The following is a 17,727-nucleotide window of genomic DNA, read 5'->3' as shown; positions in this document are numbered from 1 at the left end:
AATTTAAAATTCCGCGCGAAACAGGGTAGTCAACTAAATCTAAATAAATGTGGATCACTGTTGTGTTCTTTATATGCTGCTACAGTCAAGTGTTCGAGAACAGCGTCACTACGGTAGTCAAGTGAAATGTCAAAATTGCAAGCGTGAAGACGTACATAGTTGCGCATTAGTTAACTGTTGTGTAAATTTCGTTAAAGATCTAGAGTGAATATATTCATTTTGGACTCATTTGTGAGTGATTCGGCATTTGAGCCGATTAAGTATGTAATGATCTTATTTTCTGATCAAAGGAAAATAAAGAAACGTTAATAAAAAAGGATTTTTCTGTAACGAATTTTGGCACTGATATCCAGCTGATGCATTTTAACATATTTGACAGTTGAAATTGCGTAATTGTTGCCAGGATTTTCTTATGAGTCTTTTTACGCAATTTATCTAAATTGCCGTATAGAATGGCGGATTTGGATGACTTATTTCATTTAGATCAATACATAGGTCCAGAATCTCTTGCAGAATTATGTTTCCAAGTAATCTGCAAAAATTTAGACATTATCTCAGTAAAGGATAAGTGTGAATATCGAAATCTTTTAAAAGGAGTGGTTTTCCCAAGCGAAATATGCGATAAACTTATTGAATACGTTTTACGAAACGATATAAACGAAGATCATGACTGTTTCTTTACGATTTTCAAAAATGTATGGATAACCAAACTTAAACGTGTCAAAGTTGTAGGATCCAATATAACCGATGATTCAGTACAGATCCTTGCAAATCACAAACTTGTAAGATTAGAACTTACAGATTGTCCCAATTTAACAGACCGATCTATTGATTACATAAATGCAAATGCAGAAAATTTGCATACTTTAGTATGCCGTGGTAGTTCTGGAATTATTCCGGAAAAACTTACAGGTAAGAACTCTTTACTACTAGAATAACTTATAAAAATCTATAGTTCCACTGTCAGGATACTATTATGTTTTATTATACTTTTCTTTATTGATATCTATTAATAATTAAAATTATGTTCAATTTATGTCTTATAAAAAACATAGATATGCTATTATTCAAATTAATAACTAATAATAAATAGTTACTAATAAAATATTTATTTCGCATTAAGGTATGAGTTATTTTATATTATGAATAAAGCATTTATATTATTATTTTGCAGTTTAATTATTAATATATTTAGAATATCTTATTATTAATATTATTTGCATTTAGTTGTATCATAAAGAAAAAAAAATGTAAGAGATATTAAGTTAATGACATATAGTATATTTATTTAATAATATATAAAATTAATGTATATACTTTTTAATTATTAGCATACCAGAAACAAGGACATGTATTTAAAATACCAAATCTACGGACCTTGGCTATAGAATATGTTCAAATTTGTGCCTTGGATTATAACATACTCTTGGGTGGATTAACAAATTTAACAAATTTAGATTTGTCCAATAGTTCTGATATGGGCACCTTTGATTATTTTCATTTGGTTCCTAATTTAGTATCCTTAGTTTTATATAATGTTAGAATTATTTCTCAAGCACAAGCCTTTGTTACCAATATCTGTCACTTGAAACATTTAAGGTAATTGTTTATTTATATTTGGCTTATGGTATAATAAAATATTGTATTCAAAATTTTTAATTCAATGTTTTTAATATTAGGCATTTGGATATCTCTCAAATCCATCCAGAAGATGGAATATTTGCAAATCCTAATACAATCTTATCTGATATAGTAAATGGTTTGCCTCAACTAACTTCTTTAGATATTAGTGGGACAAATTTAGCAGGAATAGAAATTGTAGATCGTAGAATACAAACAGTTGAAAATTCTTTCTATTCTGACATATATAATAATAATCTTTGTGATATACCAGGTCTTATTTCAAGAGTGGATAGACCTTTACAGTTTTTAGGACTTTATGGAGCAAATGATGCACCTTGCAGGCGACGTAATATTCCAGCAAAATTGGTAAATAGTAAAAGCAATATTTTATAACAAATACATAATAATATTGTATATTTTATCATTTATTTTTTAATTATTCTGCTTTTTGAAATTCTAGATTGCAGGAAATGCAAATGAAGATCAAATATTGGTTGCAGCTCACGTTTATATGAATAATAGAGAAGATCTAATGTTAAAAGTAATAAGTGATTTATATCATATGTACAGATATGAAAATTGTCATAGGATGGATCAAGCACTTTGCGCAGTATTAGAAGCAATGGAGAAATATCCTACTCTGAAAGATATACAAATATCTGGAAGGTATTTATATATTATATGATTTTTGTATACTGTTATATTTATCATATATTTCAAAAAATTGAGTACAGCTCGTATTGTTTATATTTAACAGTGCAGCACTGTTTTATATTGTAAAAATGAAAGAAAAAGGCGAACTTGAAGCAAGATTAAAAAGGAGAATTGTTCGCACACTTCTTGTTGGAATGAGTATTCATAAAAATGAAGAAACTATGATGCGTAATGGTTGCCTAACATTATACCAATTCCGATTGCCACAAGATGTGGTATGTATTGTTCTTGTTACTTGCAGTAATAGCATATGCAGTTATATTGTAAAATATATTTTAAAGAATGTTAATAATTCTTATTTACCTTTTATTAGATGTCACACTATGAAACATTGGTAAAACTACTTTTGCATTTAGCTAAACATGCACAACAGGAAAGTTATGTTCAACGTATTGGAATATTTCTTTTAAATACTTTGGCATGTCAAGTAACAGGCAGAGAAAAGCGTTTATTAGGCGATCTAGGTTGCATAAAAACAATGCTTGAACTAATTAAATACAGAGTTGAATCTAGAACATTTGATGATGTTATGGAAGTAGCTTGGTCAACTATGTGGAATGTAACTGATGAAACTCCTATAAATTGTCAACGATTTTTTGAAGAAAATGGCATGCTATTATTCTATAGATGTGTGATGGTATACAATATTAATCTTACTTATTAATAAATAGTTACTAAATAAAAACAATTACTTCATGAATGATTTATTTTTACAGCAATACTCTCGCAAAGAAGAATTATTAAAAAATATGATGGGTTTACTTGGTAATGTAGCCGAAGTACAAAGTCTTAGAGTGCATCTAATGCAACTACCATACATGGTAGTTTTCACAAATTTAATACGTACTGTCAGAGAAAGCATTGAGGTTTTTTATACTTATATATTGACAATATATTTAATAATTATATTTTTACAATACTTAATATATTTTCTTTGCTATTAGGTACCATATAATGCAGTCGGGATATTAGCTCACATAGCATCTGATGGTGTTGAAGCATGGACAATAGAAAAACCTAGTCGAAATGTAGTTCTTGAACTTATGGTTGAAGCTATTGAACGATGGGATATATCATCAGAACGTAATATTAATTACCGCTCATTTCTACCACTATTACGTTTGGTAGATATTTATCATACACCACAATGTCAACATTGGGCGGTTTGGGCTCTTGCTAATCTTACAACTGTTTATCGTGAGTATATATATTGCAAAATTTAATTTTATTTTAAATACAATCATTTTTCCATTCTATATATTCATACATACAAATATTTTTTTGAAGTTTTATTACCTTGCAACTTTTATTAAAACTATAATTATTTCTTTAACAGCCCATAAATATTGCATATTAGTTATTCGAGAAGGAGGAATTGAGAAATTGAATACTTTAATCTCAGATCCAAGACCATATGAGCGTATAAAAGAACTTGCCCATATTGTAATTGAAAATTGTAGTCGTTATAGTAGCAACTCCAATGACATGAATGTTCATTCCCCTTTAGATGAAGACTATATATATAGCTCAGATGGTTGAAAGTCAATTTTCATTATTATAATTCAAACACCATAAAAAGTAGAATGTTTTATGTCTGTAACAAAAAGTCTCCTAAAGAAAAGAGTGTGAGTAAGATTATAAAACTTGCTAAAGCATTTGTATGTTGGTTTGCCAAACTGTAAATTTGAAATTGAGTGGTCAAACAATCTTACTCGCACTTTCATCACATAAACATTTCATTACATATTTTATTTATTACATGTTATGAAATATATTTGGATCATGGATGCAAATATATTAATATATTAATGATATTATTAACGAAAGAGTAGTTGGTTTAATAAAAATATTTTTGATGTTCATAATCAATCTCTATAAACAATATTCAAATTTAAACACTTTTGATTTATGTACATAACCATGTTGTATTATAAATAAGAACAAATTAAGATTAGACTGAAGTTATTTGTTTAAATAATAACAATAACAATATCATTATATATATAAATAGTAACAGATTGTGACACCTTTCAAACTTATACTAAGTTTCTTATACTTGTGTGAATTCTTTGTAGATATTTGTATCATAAATAACTTTATTAGTTGCCATTACATTTTATTTGACAAAAAAGATTTAAAATAAAAAGATACATTAGACTCTATTATGTAAATAAAACTAAAATGAAATAAGATGAATTAGATTTACAAATTTGTACATCTCTATTATTAAAACTAAAATTCTTTGCAATAATGATGCTATTGTCAAAATTAAACTGTAAAACAAACATTACAACATAAAGTATACATTTGTAGATTTTAATAATTAATTTACATAACTAGCAAAAAGTCTGCGTGAATAATTATCTAAATGATTGTTATTGTAATCGTTACATAATATTAATGTATGCGTGTAATAAATTGCAAAAATTCTTGATTTGTTTAATGTATAACATAAAGTTACATAAGACTGATTTCCTCTTTATTTTTTTGTGCCCTACAATTCTCTTTATTTTTACTACTTATATGATTAACAAGGTAATTTTATTTCTGATAAAATATTGATCACTTTAATCTTTATATGTGTGTATAGAACATATGCAAGCAGTAAGAGAATGACTTTTACGAAATTTATATTTTATTACTTAATACTTAAAGATTTGATAATAACTGATAGCTAAAAAATATTTATTTGTTCTCTTATATAAAAATATTATAAATTGTTTGGTTTTTATGTATATAAAAATATTTAATGTATCTACTGAATTTGCTAAAGTACGTAAATATTTTAATGCCATGTTAAGCAATTTAGTTTTTCAAACTACAATTCCTTCAGAATATACTATGTACAATGAACAAAAACATAATTTTCAAAAAATATTAGAATAGCGTAAAATGATATATGTTTATTAAAAATTATGGATTTAGTGTTTATTAGTTGCATACGACAAGTAAGTCATTGAATATTATTAAAACGAGTGTATGAGTCAAGTTGATGCTAACTTCCGGTTCGATTCCTTCATTCCAAACGATCGTTAGAATTTGGAAGAAGAGTGACGCCACAGCCTTTAGGGAAGACGACATTTTACGTGAATCGCGCGTCCACGGCATGTCTGTGTAATTTCGTGCCAAATACTTAAAGTTTATTGTACAAATTGCGCTTACTGAAATCTCTTAAAGGAAAATTCACATACTTTAATAAAGTAAGTATTATCTTGTTTATATAAAGACGATTTCTTAGATAAAATGATGGTTCTAAAATTCTCGCAGAGTGTGGCCATTAATTTGGGGAATAAAGAAGGAAGTTATTGATTTTCACACTAGAAATACTATTAATTTTTGCAAAAGATTGTATATTTTATCATTCAAATATAGATATATCGTTTCACGATTATAATATTTATTAAATGTAATAAGCGTTGAAGCACTTTGTTCAAAATCATGCACAATTACGAGCAGCATGAAATATATATTTTAATGATGGTATCGTGAGGAACTACATTTTACAATGTAGAAATGTTATCTATTAAAATATTTATGTATCTTGTAGAAAAAATTTGTCACTGTTTTAATAATTTAAATAGATAATGATGTAAACCTTATTTTTATATATTATTGTCGATTTTGTGTTAAAGACGATATATATGAAAACTCTTAAATATTTTGGTAATTTCGTGTCACATTGCATAAGAACAATAAATAAGTACAATTAATGTAACTGAAGGTTATAATACATATGAATGTATTTTAATGTTGTAATGCAATACATAAACATTCCTGTTTTGTCTATAGACTTTTGACACCATATCTGACATCTATAACCCATCTATAAGTCCTAATTATGAGTTATAGCTACCATAAATGCAGGTTGGTAATAGATTATGCACATGTAAATTTATATCCGCTTGGATTTTATATTTTGTTATTTTATATTATTCATAAATATATGTATATTTTCATTTAATATACCATTTTTGTTGTCGTAAATAATTTTTTACAAATTTTGATCTTAAATAAATTCTTTCTGTCACAAAGATATACTATGTATTAAATATCAATGTCATTTAAATATGGTGCTTATTTTTATACCTAATATCATTTAAAAAAATAATAAAGTTATATATATAAAGCTCAGTATTAATTATAAAAAATATTTTATATATCTCTTATCTTTTTTTTATAGCTCTAGTATGAGTTCTCGTGGCCGTGGATTTAATTCTCGAGGAGGCAGTTCTTATAGGGGAAGAGGAGGTGGTAGTGGAAATGAATGGAACAGTGGATCCACAGGAGGAAATATGTCTAGCAGAGGAGGTTATTCCTCATCTAGAGGAGGCAGATTTAAATATTCAACTACCAGTTACGATTCTCGGTCAAAGTATAATTCTGGTTAGTTAATATTTATGTACATTTAATATAATTCTTATGACCATAATAACAAATTTATGTTACCTAATATTTTATGAAGAGCATTTATTTTATAAGTAATATTAAAAATTATTTATATTTATAACAGGAGGGTCTGAAAGATATTCTAGTAGAGGAGGAAGAGGTGAACATTCAAATAGTTATAAAAGACCAAGGGTAAGTATGTAAATAAATGAATTGTAACTTAAAGAATTGTGTGCATAGAGAGTGACATAAATTTGAAACATTATTATTTTATTTAGGAATCTTATTCTGGAAGAGATGAACATCGATCGTCGAGTGATTCAACTCGTAAAAGGATGAGAAGTGATTCATACCAGGTATATATTTTATACATATAAGCGTAGTGATATTTTTATTGCAAGACACCTCAAATAAGCGTTAGTCTATTTTGTTTCAATCTCCTGCCGTGCTGTGGTCAAGAATCATTTTTTCATCTTGAAAGCCCTGCTTCACAAATGTTTTCAAATTTTTAAATTACATAGCATGAACAAACGATGGTCCTGAAAGATTTTCACATAAAATTTAACTATGAAATTTTAAGTATTTTGTTCCATATAAAAAATATTTTCAGGACACTCGTCTAAACATTTACATTTAAAAAAAATGAAACAGTAGGCAAGGCATTCATAAGTCGTCATACTTTCCTTTCAAGCGACGAGCCAACGGCTACTTGAACACCCATTCTTTTTGCGTTGGGACACTACTGGTGGAACACTGCGAAAACATCACATAATTAAAAGATGAAATACACCTAGATGGTACTTAATTATTGCCTGCACACAGTTGCATTAAATATTGAGAACAACCTGAAAAGTATCTGAACCAACAAATGAATAGATATATATATATATATACATATACATATAGAAATATGAATTTTAAAATGCCAACATTACATCAGTATTGTTCTCTATGTAAAACAATATGTGCAACTAAACCAGTTTCCTGCACAGTGCAGATCAGTTATTGAAATGTTGAAAGCATCCCTGCATTGCCACACCGCAAAAATTTTTAACAAATACTGCTCTATACAATTTTCTAAATTACATCCATTAAAACTTACCATTGAGATAATGAAATAAATTGTTAATAACGTCAAATCGTAGATCTTTCCAATGTAAAGGACATACATCCTAAGTTATGTTCAATTGAAAATGACTGAGAAACATCAACCTTTTTTAAATATATATCTGTACCTTATATCTATGGGTTGAAGCTAGACTGTGCTGGAAAGCTTTACAAAAGCAGTGAAAGTACACAAATATATTTTTCACATATTTTATCCTTAAAGAAAATATACAAGGATATAACATTATATGCATATAACTACAATTTTATTAGTTTTATTTGATTTCTTGGTTCATATAAGTGTGCATGAGGCATTGAACATTGTATGAAAGAATGCTTTACAAATATGAATATATAAAAATACATCTATCTTTATTAAAATTGGAAAGGTCTATCAACAATTAATCCAGAATCATGCAGAATTCAGTTCATTTGATATCTTCAAGCAAACGAATGCTGATCAAAGCTACTATTCAGAGCTCGTACATATGAAATGAAATGACAAGACTCCTATTATATTTTTTGAAAACTAAAAATTGTTTCTAATATAATAAAAAAAGCGGTATGCAAAGTTACTTATATTTGAAATATGAAAGATAAAATATAATTTAGGTGCTTTTCAAGCTTAGGCGAGGTAAATAATATTTTGGTGATCCAACGGGAATGGGTGTAGTGACCGTAACAGTACAAGGTTGGATGATTTTGTACTAAACGATTGGCACTATAATGAGTGGTAAAATAAGGGAGTGCAAAAGAATCAACTTGGAATGGAATTAGAAAAAAAATATGTGGAGAATATCTGATAGGAGGGAACAAAGGGGAGGAATGTATATAGATTAAAAGAAAGAAGGGCAGGAAAAGAGAAAGATACAATGGGAAGGAGCACAATTGAATTTGATTTGGCAGGGTGGAGGTAGCGGTAGCGGCTCTCAGAGGTATTCTTCGTCGTATGGTGGTTCATCTGCATCAGCTCCTTATGACGATAATAAGGGATCGTCGTCTTCGGCCGTGTATGAGGACAAGAGACAAAGCGAACGCGCTTCGTCATATCATCGCTCAGAGGACCGTCATTCAGCATCGCGGAGCTATGCACCTCCACCACCCCCTCGAATTAGTGAAATGGCACCTCCAACTCAGAGATATACCTCGAGCCGAGGGCGAATATCGCATCAAAGCTCAAACTACAGAGGTCGCATTTCAACTCGTGGAAGCGGTAGAGGGGGTGGATTCCATCGTATGAGCTCTCGATCGGACGTCATCATGGCTCGCAAGCGTACTCTACACTCGCTCGACTATCGACGCAAGCTGCTAGGATCGCGATCGCGAGACTACATCCAGCGTGTGCGCATGACCACAACCAAATTGCGCAGGAGGTAATTAATTAATAAATCACTTACCAACCGCAATACCGTCCTAGTAGCCTGCTTGCTTATTTGTCAGTAAACGAACTGACTATATCTGAGTATAATGACCTGAAAGTCAAGACGATGATAGATATATAAATGGTAAAAGAAAACACAAAAAATGACACAAATGATCGCACGAAACCAATATTGTACTGCCGAGAGGCAAACTTTTCGCAGGGTTCTAAATAAAAAAGGGAATTGATTCTCACATGCATAAATACAATGTGTATATCATCAAAATACAATGTAATTACTTTTGATATGAGAACTACTATAATACTTGTACTTTACGAGATCATTATTTATCATTCTTACACATAGCGGTGATTAAAACCAGTATAAGAACGTTGTTTCTTATATATATATATATATGTATATATATATATTTTAAAACGCGAAAATGCGGAGACATAAGAGCACAATGCAGAGCAAAAAGGCCGAATAGTTAAGACCTTTATTGCAATACGAAATGCATTCATTATGGGGGATAAAAGAAAAACGAATACTATCGCGATATTTGCTGTATATCAACTATAAGAAAACAAAATTTTGGTTGATGATATAATGAAAGACAAAGGAACCAGAACAAGACGAAGGGAAATAATGTAAGTCAAAACAAAATTGCTGTGTCGTTAGTAGCGGTACTACTAGGCTATCCGGAAGTAAAAAGGAGTCAGGATCAGGAACGAGCATGAAGGACAAGGATAGAGAGATGACCAAAGCTATTAACGCTGAATTTTCCGATGACGATGAAGAGGATGATGATAACAAAAGTAATTGGGATGATGATGATAAGGTAACTTCATAGGGCTGATAATATTTGCTCTTATTATCTATATGCATATTGTGTGCTAATAATGGCAATACTTACTGTAATATTTACCGACATTAATTCAGCCGCATGAACGCGACGATGAAGAAGAAGAGGAAGAGGAAGAGAAAAAGAAAAAAGATGAAAAAAGAAAGAAAGAAAAACAAGATCGGGAAAGACAAAACACCGAAGATGAGGAAGAGAAAGAAGACGAAGTAAAAGAAGATGAAGATGATCGAAAACATGAGGTGAGACCAATTAAAATAAATTTTGTTAATTGAATTAACCCGTTACGGTGAACATTTGTCATGCGTATATTTTTAGGATGATGAGGACGATGGGGATGATGAAGAAAGAGATGAAAATGATAAAACAGATCATGGTAGAACTACTGGTTCAGAAGAGTTACCTAGTAGAAGAGATGGGAGAAAATTTATTAAATTAACTTGTCCACATTGTGCTCATCGTAGTGTTACTTTCAAAGAATACTCGCTACATTTATATTCGGGCCGTCACAGTGCAGCAATGAGACGAATCGCATCACGGCACAAAGCAACTTTGACTCGTATGCGTGTCTTGCAACGACAAGAACAACGACGTGTCGAGGCCCGAGATGCTGCGCGTGGTACTTTGCCTTCTCGTACCATGTTCTGTCCGATCTGTAAACTTAATTATCGTTCTCTTAAAGCAATACATCAGCTATCAGATTCCCATCGTCAAATGAAACGATTTCTCACACCATTTTGCCGCACCTGTCGTATTCAATTTCGATCACCAATGCTATTTGAAACTCATATGTGTTCTTTGGATCACATTAAGGTACTATTCCTATTGCGATATTAAAGTTTTTGGAGTTTTAATATATTTTATGTCTGTGTATCTTTCAGAGGAAAAGTGCATTGAAAGAAAGAATGAACGCTGGCAATGGTGAAGCGGAAGCGAATTCAAGTGGACCTGAAGAAGATGACAAGGAAGTTAATCTTGATAACTTTATGACTCTGGATTCTGTAGGTGATGTTGACGGTACGTACGATTATTGAACGTTACATTTTTCTTTCTCTAATAAATATTACTTCGATAACAATTACTAGATAAACATAATTTACAGCAGAAGATGAAGAGTCTCCCGAGAAAAAAAAAGAAAAACCAGAAAATGAAGGCACAAACGACACAGAAAAGAAACCTAAAAGTAAACAAATGATTAAAGTGGGAGCAGAATACATAAAACGTGTCGAAGTGCAATTTTGTGAATTGTGTAAGACATATCTACCACGTAGTGAAAATAGTGAAAGAGCAATAGCGCTCCATTGTTCAACCAGAAGTCATCTTAAACGGTATACTTTTAAAATAATGATTTCATAAAATTTTTGCTTTTATGTATACAATTGTTGATCTAAATGTAATATATTATGCAGATATGTGCGCGATAATGATGATAAAGCATTGCGAAGACAAGCAGAAAGAATCCATCTGCAATCATCGTCATCTACCAATAATACTTCTACTCCAAATGCTGTAAATAGTACAGAAAATGCTAAATCTCCAACTAATTCTGAACCACCATCTACAAATAACACATTGCCAGTAACTACAACTGATGGCACTAATACTGCTGAGTCAGGTAAAATAATTGAGCAAAAAGGGGTTGTTGAATCTGAGAAAAATACGAAAGAGAATAAAAATGGACAAGCGGAAGAAGATGATGATGATGATTACCCCGGCGATAGTGGCGATAAGTTATGGGATGATGTTGATAAAGACTTGGGCGATATTTTAAGAGAAACAGAAGTAGGAGGTAAATCTAGCGATGATGAAGATTCTCGTTATGATCGTTTCCGTAATTCAGATAAGAAACAACAACATTCTGGCAAGGATAAAGAAAGGGACAATGAAAAGAACGAAATAGATGAAAAAGAAAATACAAAAAAGCAAGAGCTGAAAGTAAAAATTGAAAAAATAGATATGTAAAGTTCAAGAATTATTAGTACGTTTCAACCATATCCTAATGTGACTTTAACATTTTTTCTACAAAACTGTGTAAAACTTTACAAACTATAGAAAATATACATACGTCTGAATTTCATATAAAAGTTATTTTTATAAGATTAAACAGTTATTTTCCGGATCAAATTGATAAAAACCCATGTACAATACTATATTTTGTTCTGTATAAGTTTATTGTATAAAAAGTTGTAAAAATGCGTGACATTAACGATGTTTATTTTATATGAAGTAATGAACATAAAACTTTGTTTAGATCTTATTTACCAAATACTGGACATGCTTGAAATGTACACACCGATATAAACTTCATAATGTTCAATTCCTTTGTAATTCAAGAAAGTCACTATGTACGCACATTTAGTGACATAAATGTTAGCAAGAACTGTAAAGGAAATTATTCGTATAAGCATGTTAAGTATAGATGTGTAAAAGTAGCGGTTATTTGTGCATTAAAAATTTGGTGGAAATTACAGAAAACAACAAAAATATTCGATTAATTTTTAATTATTAATTGTAAATGAGCATATAACAAAATCAATGAACTTGTCACTTATAGATAAGTGTAATAAATATTATACATCTTAATGTTTTGTTTTCTATATTTATGTTGTAATTCAATAAAATAAACAAATTTTCCTATTAATATTCATGATAAATTTTGTTGCATTAGTTTTATTATAATATTTTATGTATATATATGTAACTTATATTTATTACTCCTTGGTGGTATGTATATGATATAGGTGTTTGAGTTGTGTGTATTTTAATCAATCTTCACAAGATGGCATAAGATCTATTCAAGTTAACATCATTTTGAACTATAACAGATTTGTGTAAAAGATATATTACATTCATTGATACGTTATTTTTATCATAGTATTATAAAAATGGAAAAGAAAAGTACAGTGTAATATTTATAACACAAAATTATAGATTTTTTTATTTCGTATTATTTTCTTACAGTTATCTTACATTTATCTTTGTTATTATCTTACATTTCCTATTTTGTATTCTAACCTTGATTCCGATTACAAAATAATTATTTTCATTAGTCCAATGGCAAATATATCTTCGATGTTGTCAATAGGACAACAACATGACATTTGTTCTGAAGATATTACCAACAATTGTACAGACGTAACCGTTTGCAATACTGATAATGAATGTAATATTTCAAGAACCTTGGAAGATATACAATGTTTTGTATGTGATGCAAAAATTCAAGGGCGTCATTATGCTTTGGCTACATGTAGAACGCAGATATCAAGAACTAGAGTAATAGAAAAGCTTGGAGAATTAGTTGGTGAAAGGTAGTATCTTATTATAACATTTATATGAATATAATATGCATTTCAGGCACTGTTTTAAAATACAAGTGCAATTTTGTCCTTTTCATATAATATAGATATTTGGTAGTAATATCAGAAGATGATGTAATTTGTCGCAGTTGTGCTAATCTTATTAATACACTTGATAGACTTGATGTTGAGATGTGCAATATACGTGATAATGTTTTGAGATTCTTAGAACAAAAGTATTCTTTGGAGAAAGGAGAACTTCTTGGTAATAATGATAAACAAAAGCGTTCTCAACCACCACAAATTACAAAGTGTAACACTCAAGCTACAACTAATTATCAAAGTAGGAAAGATGTTATCTTATCTTCAAATATTACTGAAAAATCCAAGCATAAAAAGAGTAATATTTGGTTGCAATGTGATAAATGTCAATATACTACTCTTCATAATTCATTTATGGTGCATCATATTAGAGACCATGTTAAGCAAAAAACATTTTGTGATAAATGTGGTGTACAATTTTATGAAAGTCAACAAGAATCACATAATTGTAATATGAAAGAACATATAAGTGATCAGACTAGAGTCCAAGATAATCAAACAGGTTTTTCATACTATTCATTTTTGATATGATAGAAATGAACTTTTTCTATTCTCAGAAAATTGTATTCCAAATGCCTTTCAGAATCGCCTTTAAAAGATATTGATGAAGCTATGTTGGATATCCCAATTTTGGAAAAAAGTGTGCAGCAAAATGTACCAATTATGACTATTGAAACATATTCAGAATCACACATTCCAAATCATAATGAAAATATTCCTATAATAAGATTATCAAATTCTGAAAATTTATCAATTCAGAATATTTTAACTGCTGGTAAGAATTTAAGATATATTTCTAATTGAAAAACATTTCATTACAAAATGTCTATAAATTATAGACAATACTACTGTAACTCAACCAATATATGTACGTATTTTACAACCTGTGGAAATTAATGAAGCTCCAACACATCCTGCAGTGATGGTATCACATTCTGATACAGATTTAGCTTTGAAACTTAAAGACAATTCAGAAAAACAAATCTTAACATTGACAGAAGATGGTAATTTGGAAATGACAGAAATAGCTTGTTGGAATGACATGCAATCATCAGAAACACAATCTAACATGATGTTTTAATAAGTTGATTTATTAAATTAGACACAGTTTTTATTTATCTATTTTTATCGACACTACAAATAACAGTTATTTACATTTGCAACAACATAAATGTTTTTTTGACTTAAACAATCAGCGTGCATTTTCAATATGTTGATTTCTTCTTTCGTTTCTTTACTACTGCTGCTTGTTTATAAATTGAAAACTACTTTATTTGTTTAGTAATTTCCAATCATCGGTTTCCTAATTCCATTTAAAATGCAGTAGCCTATATTTGTTACTTAGATACCAAATGGGAACTAAACATAAATATAAAGAATAATTACAGAAGTAAAAGTGAAATATTTTGTAACATAAGATATAGAAATACATAATACATTGAACGTTTTGATATTAAAAATGTATTAAATTTACCTTAAAACCATGGGATGCTCTATCCTTTGAGTCATCTACAACAAAATTATTTAATATTCATTTAATTTTTTTAATATAATACGACAATAATTGTTTAATAATTCTTTGTAAAATGTTTATGTTACTTATAATGTTAGCAATAGTGTCTTGAACATTGCCATGGATATGGTGTGCAACGTTGAATGCCTTTTTTTATATTATCCCTCATATTATCTATTCCAAATTTTACGACATAATGGACATCATGGAAAATGCCAGAAGCAATACTTTTAACATTATTAACTGTTTGTTCAACAACATCGTTAGTGTTATTAATGATGGCACCGACAATATTTTGAGCATTATTCATTACAGTGCCTAACAGAGATCTAGAATCTTCCGAAATATTGTAAATTATATCGCACAGATCTTCCGCAATGCGAGCATTCATATGTATAGCATTTTTCAACGTTTGTCTTGTGGTATTTCCAATATTATTGAGGACATCGTAAATTTGGTTTTCAGTTTCATTAATTGTATCATGAACAAATTCTTTGATATTGTTCAAAAGATTGTGAGCCTCTTTCCTTAACTCGGACAATGTTTTGTTCAAAATCTCAGTAGTCTTTTCTTCAATATCTTCAGCAGTATGTCTCGCTTGTGCCACAGCTTGGGCTGTTTTATTTATGAATTCCTGTACTCTTTCTTCTGTAACATTCCTCACGTGGTTTACGATTTCGGAAGTCTTTTCGTTAACGTGTTTCAAGGTATTATTTATTTTATTCTCCAGGTTGTCAAGCGCATTGGTAACGTTCTTGATGATGTCCTCTACTTTGTGTTTAATGATATTCTTTGCCTTCGAGGCATCTTCTTCCAGTTTATCGAGTTTGCTATGGAGATGTTGAAAATGTTCTTGTGTTTTGTTCCTAACATCGGTAATGATTTTAGCGATCTGTTGTTCTATTCGTTCCAAAAGATGTACGGAGCCGTTTGTTACTTTTTTCAATTGATCCTCCAGCATATGTTCCACAGATCCTACAAACTTGTGCAAATCATCGACAATTTTAGAGCTTTCGTCCACAACATGGGACAAATCTTGGCTGCCACTGTTGTCATTATTACTGTGATTTTCGTCACTGCCATTATTGCTATTATTTCCTTGTGAGTTTGCTTGAGACTTGTCATTAGGCTGTAACAGTTTTTTCTAATTGTTATTAGATATTTTTTATTTACTTATTTCGTCTTTTACAAGAGGTTTCTAGAAAACTGTAATCATATTTGGATATTTAAAAAAATTCTTGTTTAACAAACAATTTTTTATTACATTTCATACGATACTAGAGTAATTATAAAGAATTATATTGTTAGATAAGATGAAAATAATATATAATACTTTTAAATGTAATTAATATGAATTTTAAGTGAAATTACTACTTTAAATATTATCTAACTTCAAATTTTCTTAATATTGTTAAGCGTTATAAATCTATTCCGATTCATTATGTATAAAAATCATTAATTGATACTTACCTTAAGAGCATTTTGTACTTGGTTTAATTGATCAAGCGGAAGAGCCTGTATTAAAAGATCAAGAAAAATGTAATGGTCAGTTAACAGATAGAAGAGAGAAAATGTTCTATATAGAAATGAGTAAATGAAGAACATACGTAAGTATAATTAGAAATCATAAATTCGCATAATTATTAAGATAATCAGACACAATGATTTATTTTCAGTGTAGAATGTTATAGAACGAAATATCATACGTACAAGAACAGCAGCAATGCCGAGAATGGCGAAAATTGGTAAGAACTTAAACATGATTTTCAATGATGATGCTTGTAGCAACAAACTTATCGAAAATGTATACTGTAATTTGAACATGACCGCGATTTATATATCCATCTGTATTTCTGATTAACATATGTGTCAATAAAAAATGAATTCACTGTATGAAAGCACTAACAAAGCTTGAATAGCGTCATAATATTTACTTGTTATTACAATTCATAAATTAAACACTGTATTATCTAATTCAAACAACTCATTAACTTCCTTTTATTTGAAAATTAAGTAAACAAGATGAATATTCAACAGAAATGAATGGTCGTATGTTGATAAAAATAAAATAAAATAAAATAAAAGTAGTTTTTAAACTTTAATAAGCAGTATCGATTAAATTTTTGCATTTTCTCCTAATGCTTAACTAATATTGGATTTCAAATTTACCGCGTTATGGTTTAAATTTTCTTACTATAGTAAATAATTCGTTCAATTTAGATTGGTCATTATCGGTTAACTTCAGTCAAGATGTATTTCGATATCTATTTTTGTAAGATTTTATGAAATTAGAATTTTGTACAGATTTTAAAAAGATGTAACTGTTTTTCTTATAGATGTGGAATAAAGTGAACTTAAAATGTAAGTGTTGTATATTAACATTACAGCAAATTATAGATGTAAATATTGGCTAGTAATATTTGTCCAGCTCAGTGGTAACATTGTTATTTCAAATCTTAAATGGCTACACTAGTAAACACTGTACGTTAAAACCGTTGTACCTTAATCAGGAAAGTAATAATGTAATTATGACATAAAAATAATACAATAACGATGGAAGAATTTAATATTGATATTGTGCATGTTCTTCAGAATAGAGATTTTAGTGTGTTGCAGAAGTTAGTATCACATTGTTATGATTTTCGAGCAAAAATTGCTGCTAAAATTGAAGATACAACTGCATATGAATCTGGTATGTATATAATATATTTCTCAGCTTGATAGATCTAAATTATATTGTATTTTATTATAGATGTTTGTTCA

General features: G+C 29.4%; 4 protein-coding genes across 9 annotated transcripts; 3 read left to right on the top strand and 1 right to left on the bottom strand.

Moving 5' to 3' along the window:
* The first annotated feature begins 101 nt into the window (after positions 1-101).
* Positions 102-4,808, top strand: LOC117166251 (protein zer-1 homolog). The gene is made up of 9 exons (XM_033350053.2): positions 102-912; positions 1,332-1,599; positions 1,680-1,989; positions 2,084-2,289; positions 2,381-2,552; positions 2,651-2,974; positions 3,054-3,203; positions 3,282-3,534; positions 3,674-4,808. Exons 1-9 carry the CDS (start codon positions 453-455, stop codon positions 3,874-3,876), a joined length of 2,346 nt encoding a protein of 781 aa, XP_033205944.1. The 5' UTR covers positions 102-452; the 3' UTR covers positions 3,877-4,808.
* Positions 4,809-5,377: 569 nt separating this feature from the next.
* Positions 5,378-12,696, top strand: LOC117166314 (uncharacterized). Of its 5 annotated transcripts, none has more exons than XM_033350181.2 (12): positions 5,378-5,537; positions 6,127-6,201; positions 6,518-6,720; positions 6,848-6,915; positions 7,002-7,079; positions 8,737-9,203; positions 9,876-10,032; positions 10,134-10,295; positions 10,372-10,866; positions 10,935-11,070; positions 11,156-11,381; positions 11,463-12,696. In XM_033350181.2, the coding sequence occupies exons 2-12, from the start codon at positions 6,176-6,178 to the stop codon at positions 12,013-12,015; spliced, it is 2,571 nt and encodes an 856-aa protein (XP_033206072.1). In that variant the 5' UTR covers positions 5,378-5,537; positions 6,127-6,175; the 3' UTR covers positions 12,016-12,696. The 5 variants fall into 5 exon arrangements, with proteins under 5 accessions (XP_033206072.1, XP_033206071.1, XP_033206069.1 ...); XM_033350180.2 differs by having other exon boundaries at positions 9,873-10,032; positions 11,159-11,381; XM_033350178.2 differs by having other exon boundaries at positions 9,873-10,032.
* Positions 12,697-12,826: 130 nt separating this feature from the next.
* On the top strand, positions 12,827-14,981 carry LOC117166312 (uncharacterized). 2 transcript variants are annotated; one of them, XM_076627827.1, is made up of 5 exons: positions 12,827-12,951; positions 13,104-13,361; positions 13,457-13,953; positions 14,035-14,226; positions 14,291-14,981. In XM_076627827.1, exons 2-5 carry the CDS (start codon positions 13,108-13,110, stop codon positions 14,530-14,532), a joined length of 1,185 nt encoding a protein of 394 aa, XP_076483942.1. In that variant the 5' UTR covers positions 12,827-12,951; positions 13,104-13,107; the 3' UTR covers positions 14,533-14,981. The 2 variants fall into 2 exon arrangements, with proteins under 2 accessions (XP_076483942.1, XP_033206066.1); XM_033350175.2 differs by having other exon boundaries at positions 12,828-13,361.
* A 77-nt stretch (positions 14,982-15,058) lies between these two features.
* LOC117166311 (uncharacterized) lies at positions 15,059-16,082 on the bottom strand. The gene has a single exon (XM_033350174.2). It carries the CDS (start codon positions 15,923-15,925, stop codon positions 15,059-15,061), a length of 867 nt encoding a protein of 288 aa, XP_033206065.2. The 5' UTR covers positions 15,926-16,082.
* Positions 16,083-17,727: the final 1,645 nt, after the last annotated feature.

The sequence above is a fragment of the Bombus vancouverensis genome, chromosome 2 (assembly GCF_051014615.1).
Source record: "Bombus vancouverensis nearcticus chromosome 2, iyBomVanc1_principal, whole genome shotgun sequence".
NCBI lineage: Eukaryota > Metazoa > Arthropoda > Insecta > Hymenoptera > Apidae > Bombus > Bombus vancouverensis.
Note: the sequence above shows the minus strand (reverse complement) of the source record. Positions and strands in the feature narration are given on the sequence as shown.

Coding starts and splice junctions, on each gene's coding strand:
- LOC117166251 (XM_033350053.2), top strand. CDS start 453: ATGGCGGATTTGGATGACTTATTTCATTTAGATCAATACATAGGTCCA. Junction 1,990..2,083: donor GTAATATTCCAGCAAAATTG/GTAAATAGTAAA, acceptor TTGAAATTCTAG/ATTGCAGGAAATGCAAATGA. Junction 3,204..3,281: donor CTGTCAGAGAAAGCATTGAG/GTTTTTTATACT, acceptor CTTTGCTATTAG/GTACCATATAATGCAGTCGG.
- LOC117166314 (XM_033350178.2), top strand. CDS start 6,176: ATGAGTTATAGCTACCATAAATGCAG. Junction 6,202..6,517: donor TATAGCTACCATAAATGCAG/GTTGGTAATAGA, acceptor TTTTTTTTATAG/CTCTAGTATGAGTTCTCGTG. Junction 6,916..7,001: donor ATAGTTATAAAAGACCAAGG/GTAAGTATGTAA, acceptor TATTTTATTTAG/GAATCTTATTCTGGAAGAGA.
- LOC117166312 (XM_076627827.1), top strand. CDS start 13,108: ATGGCAAATATATCTTCGATGTTGTCAATAGGACAACAACATGACATT. Junction 13,362..13,456: donor GGAGAATTAGTTGGTGAAAG/GTAGTATCTTAT, acceptor CATATAATATAG/ATATTTGGTAGTAATATCAG. Junction 14,227..14,290: donor TCAGAATATTTTAACTGCTG/GTAAGAATTTAA, acceptor TATAAATTATAG/ACAATACTACTGTAACTCAA.
- LOC117166311 (XM_033350174.2), bottom strand. CDS start 15,925: ATGCTGGAGGATCAATTGAAAAAAGTAACAAACGGCTCCGTACATCTT.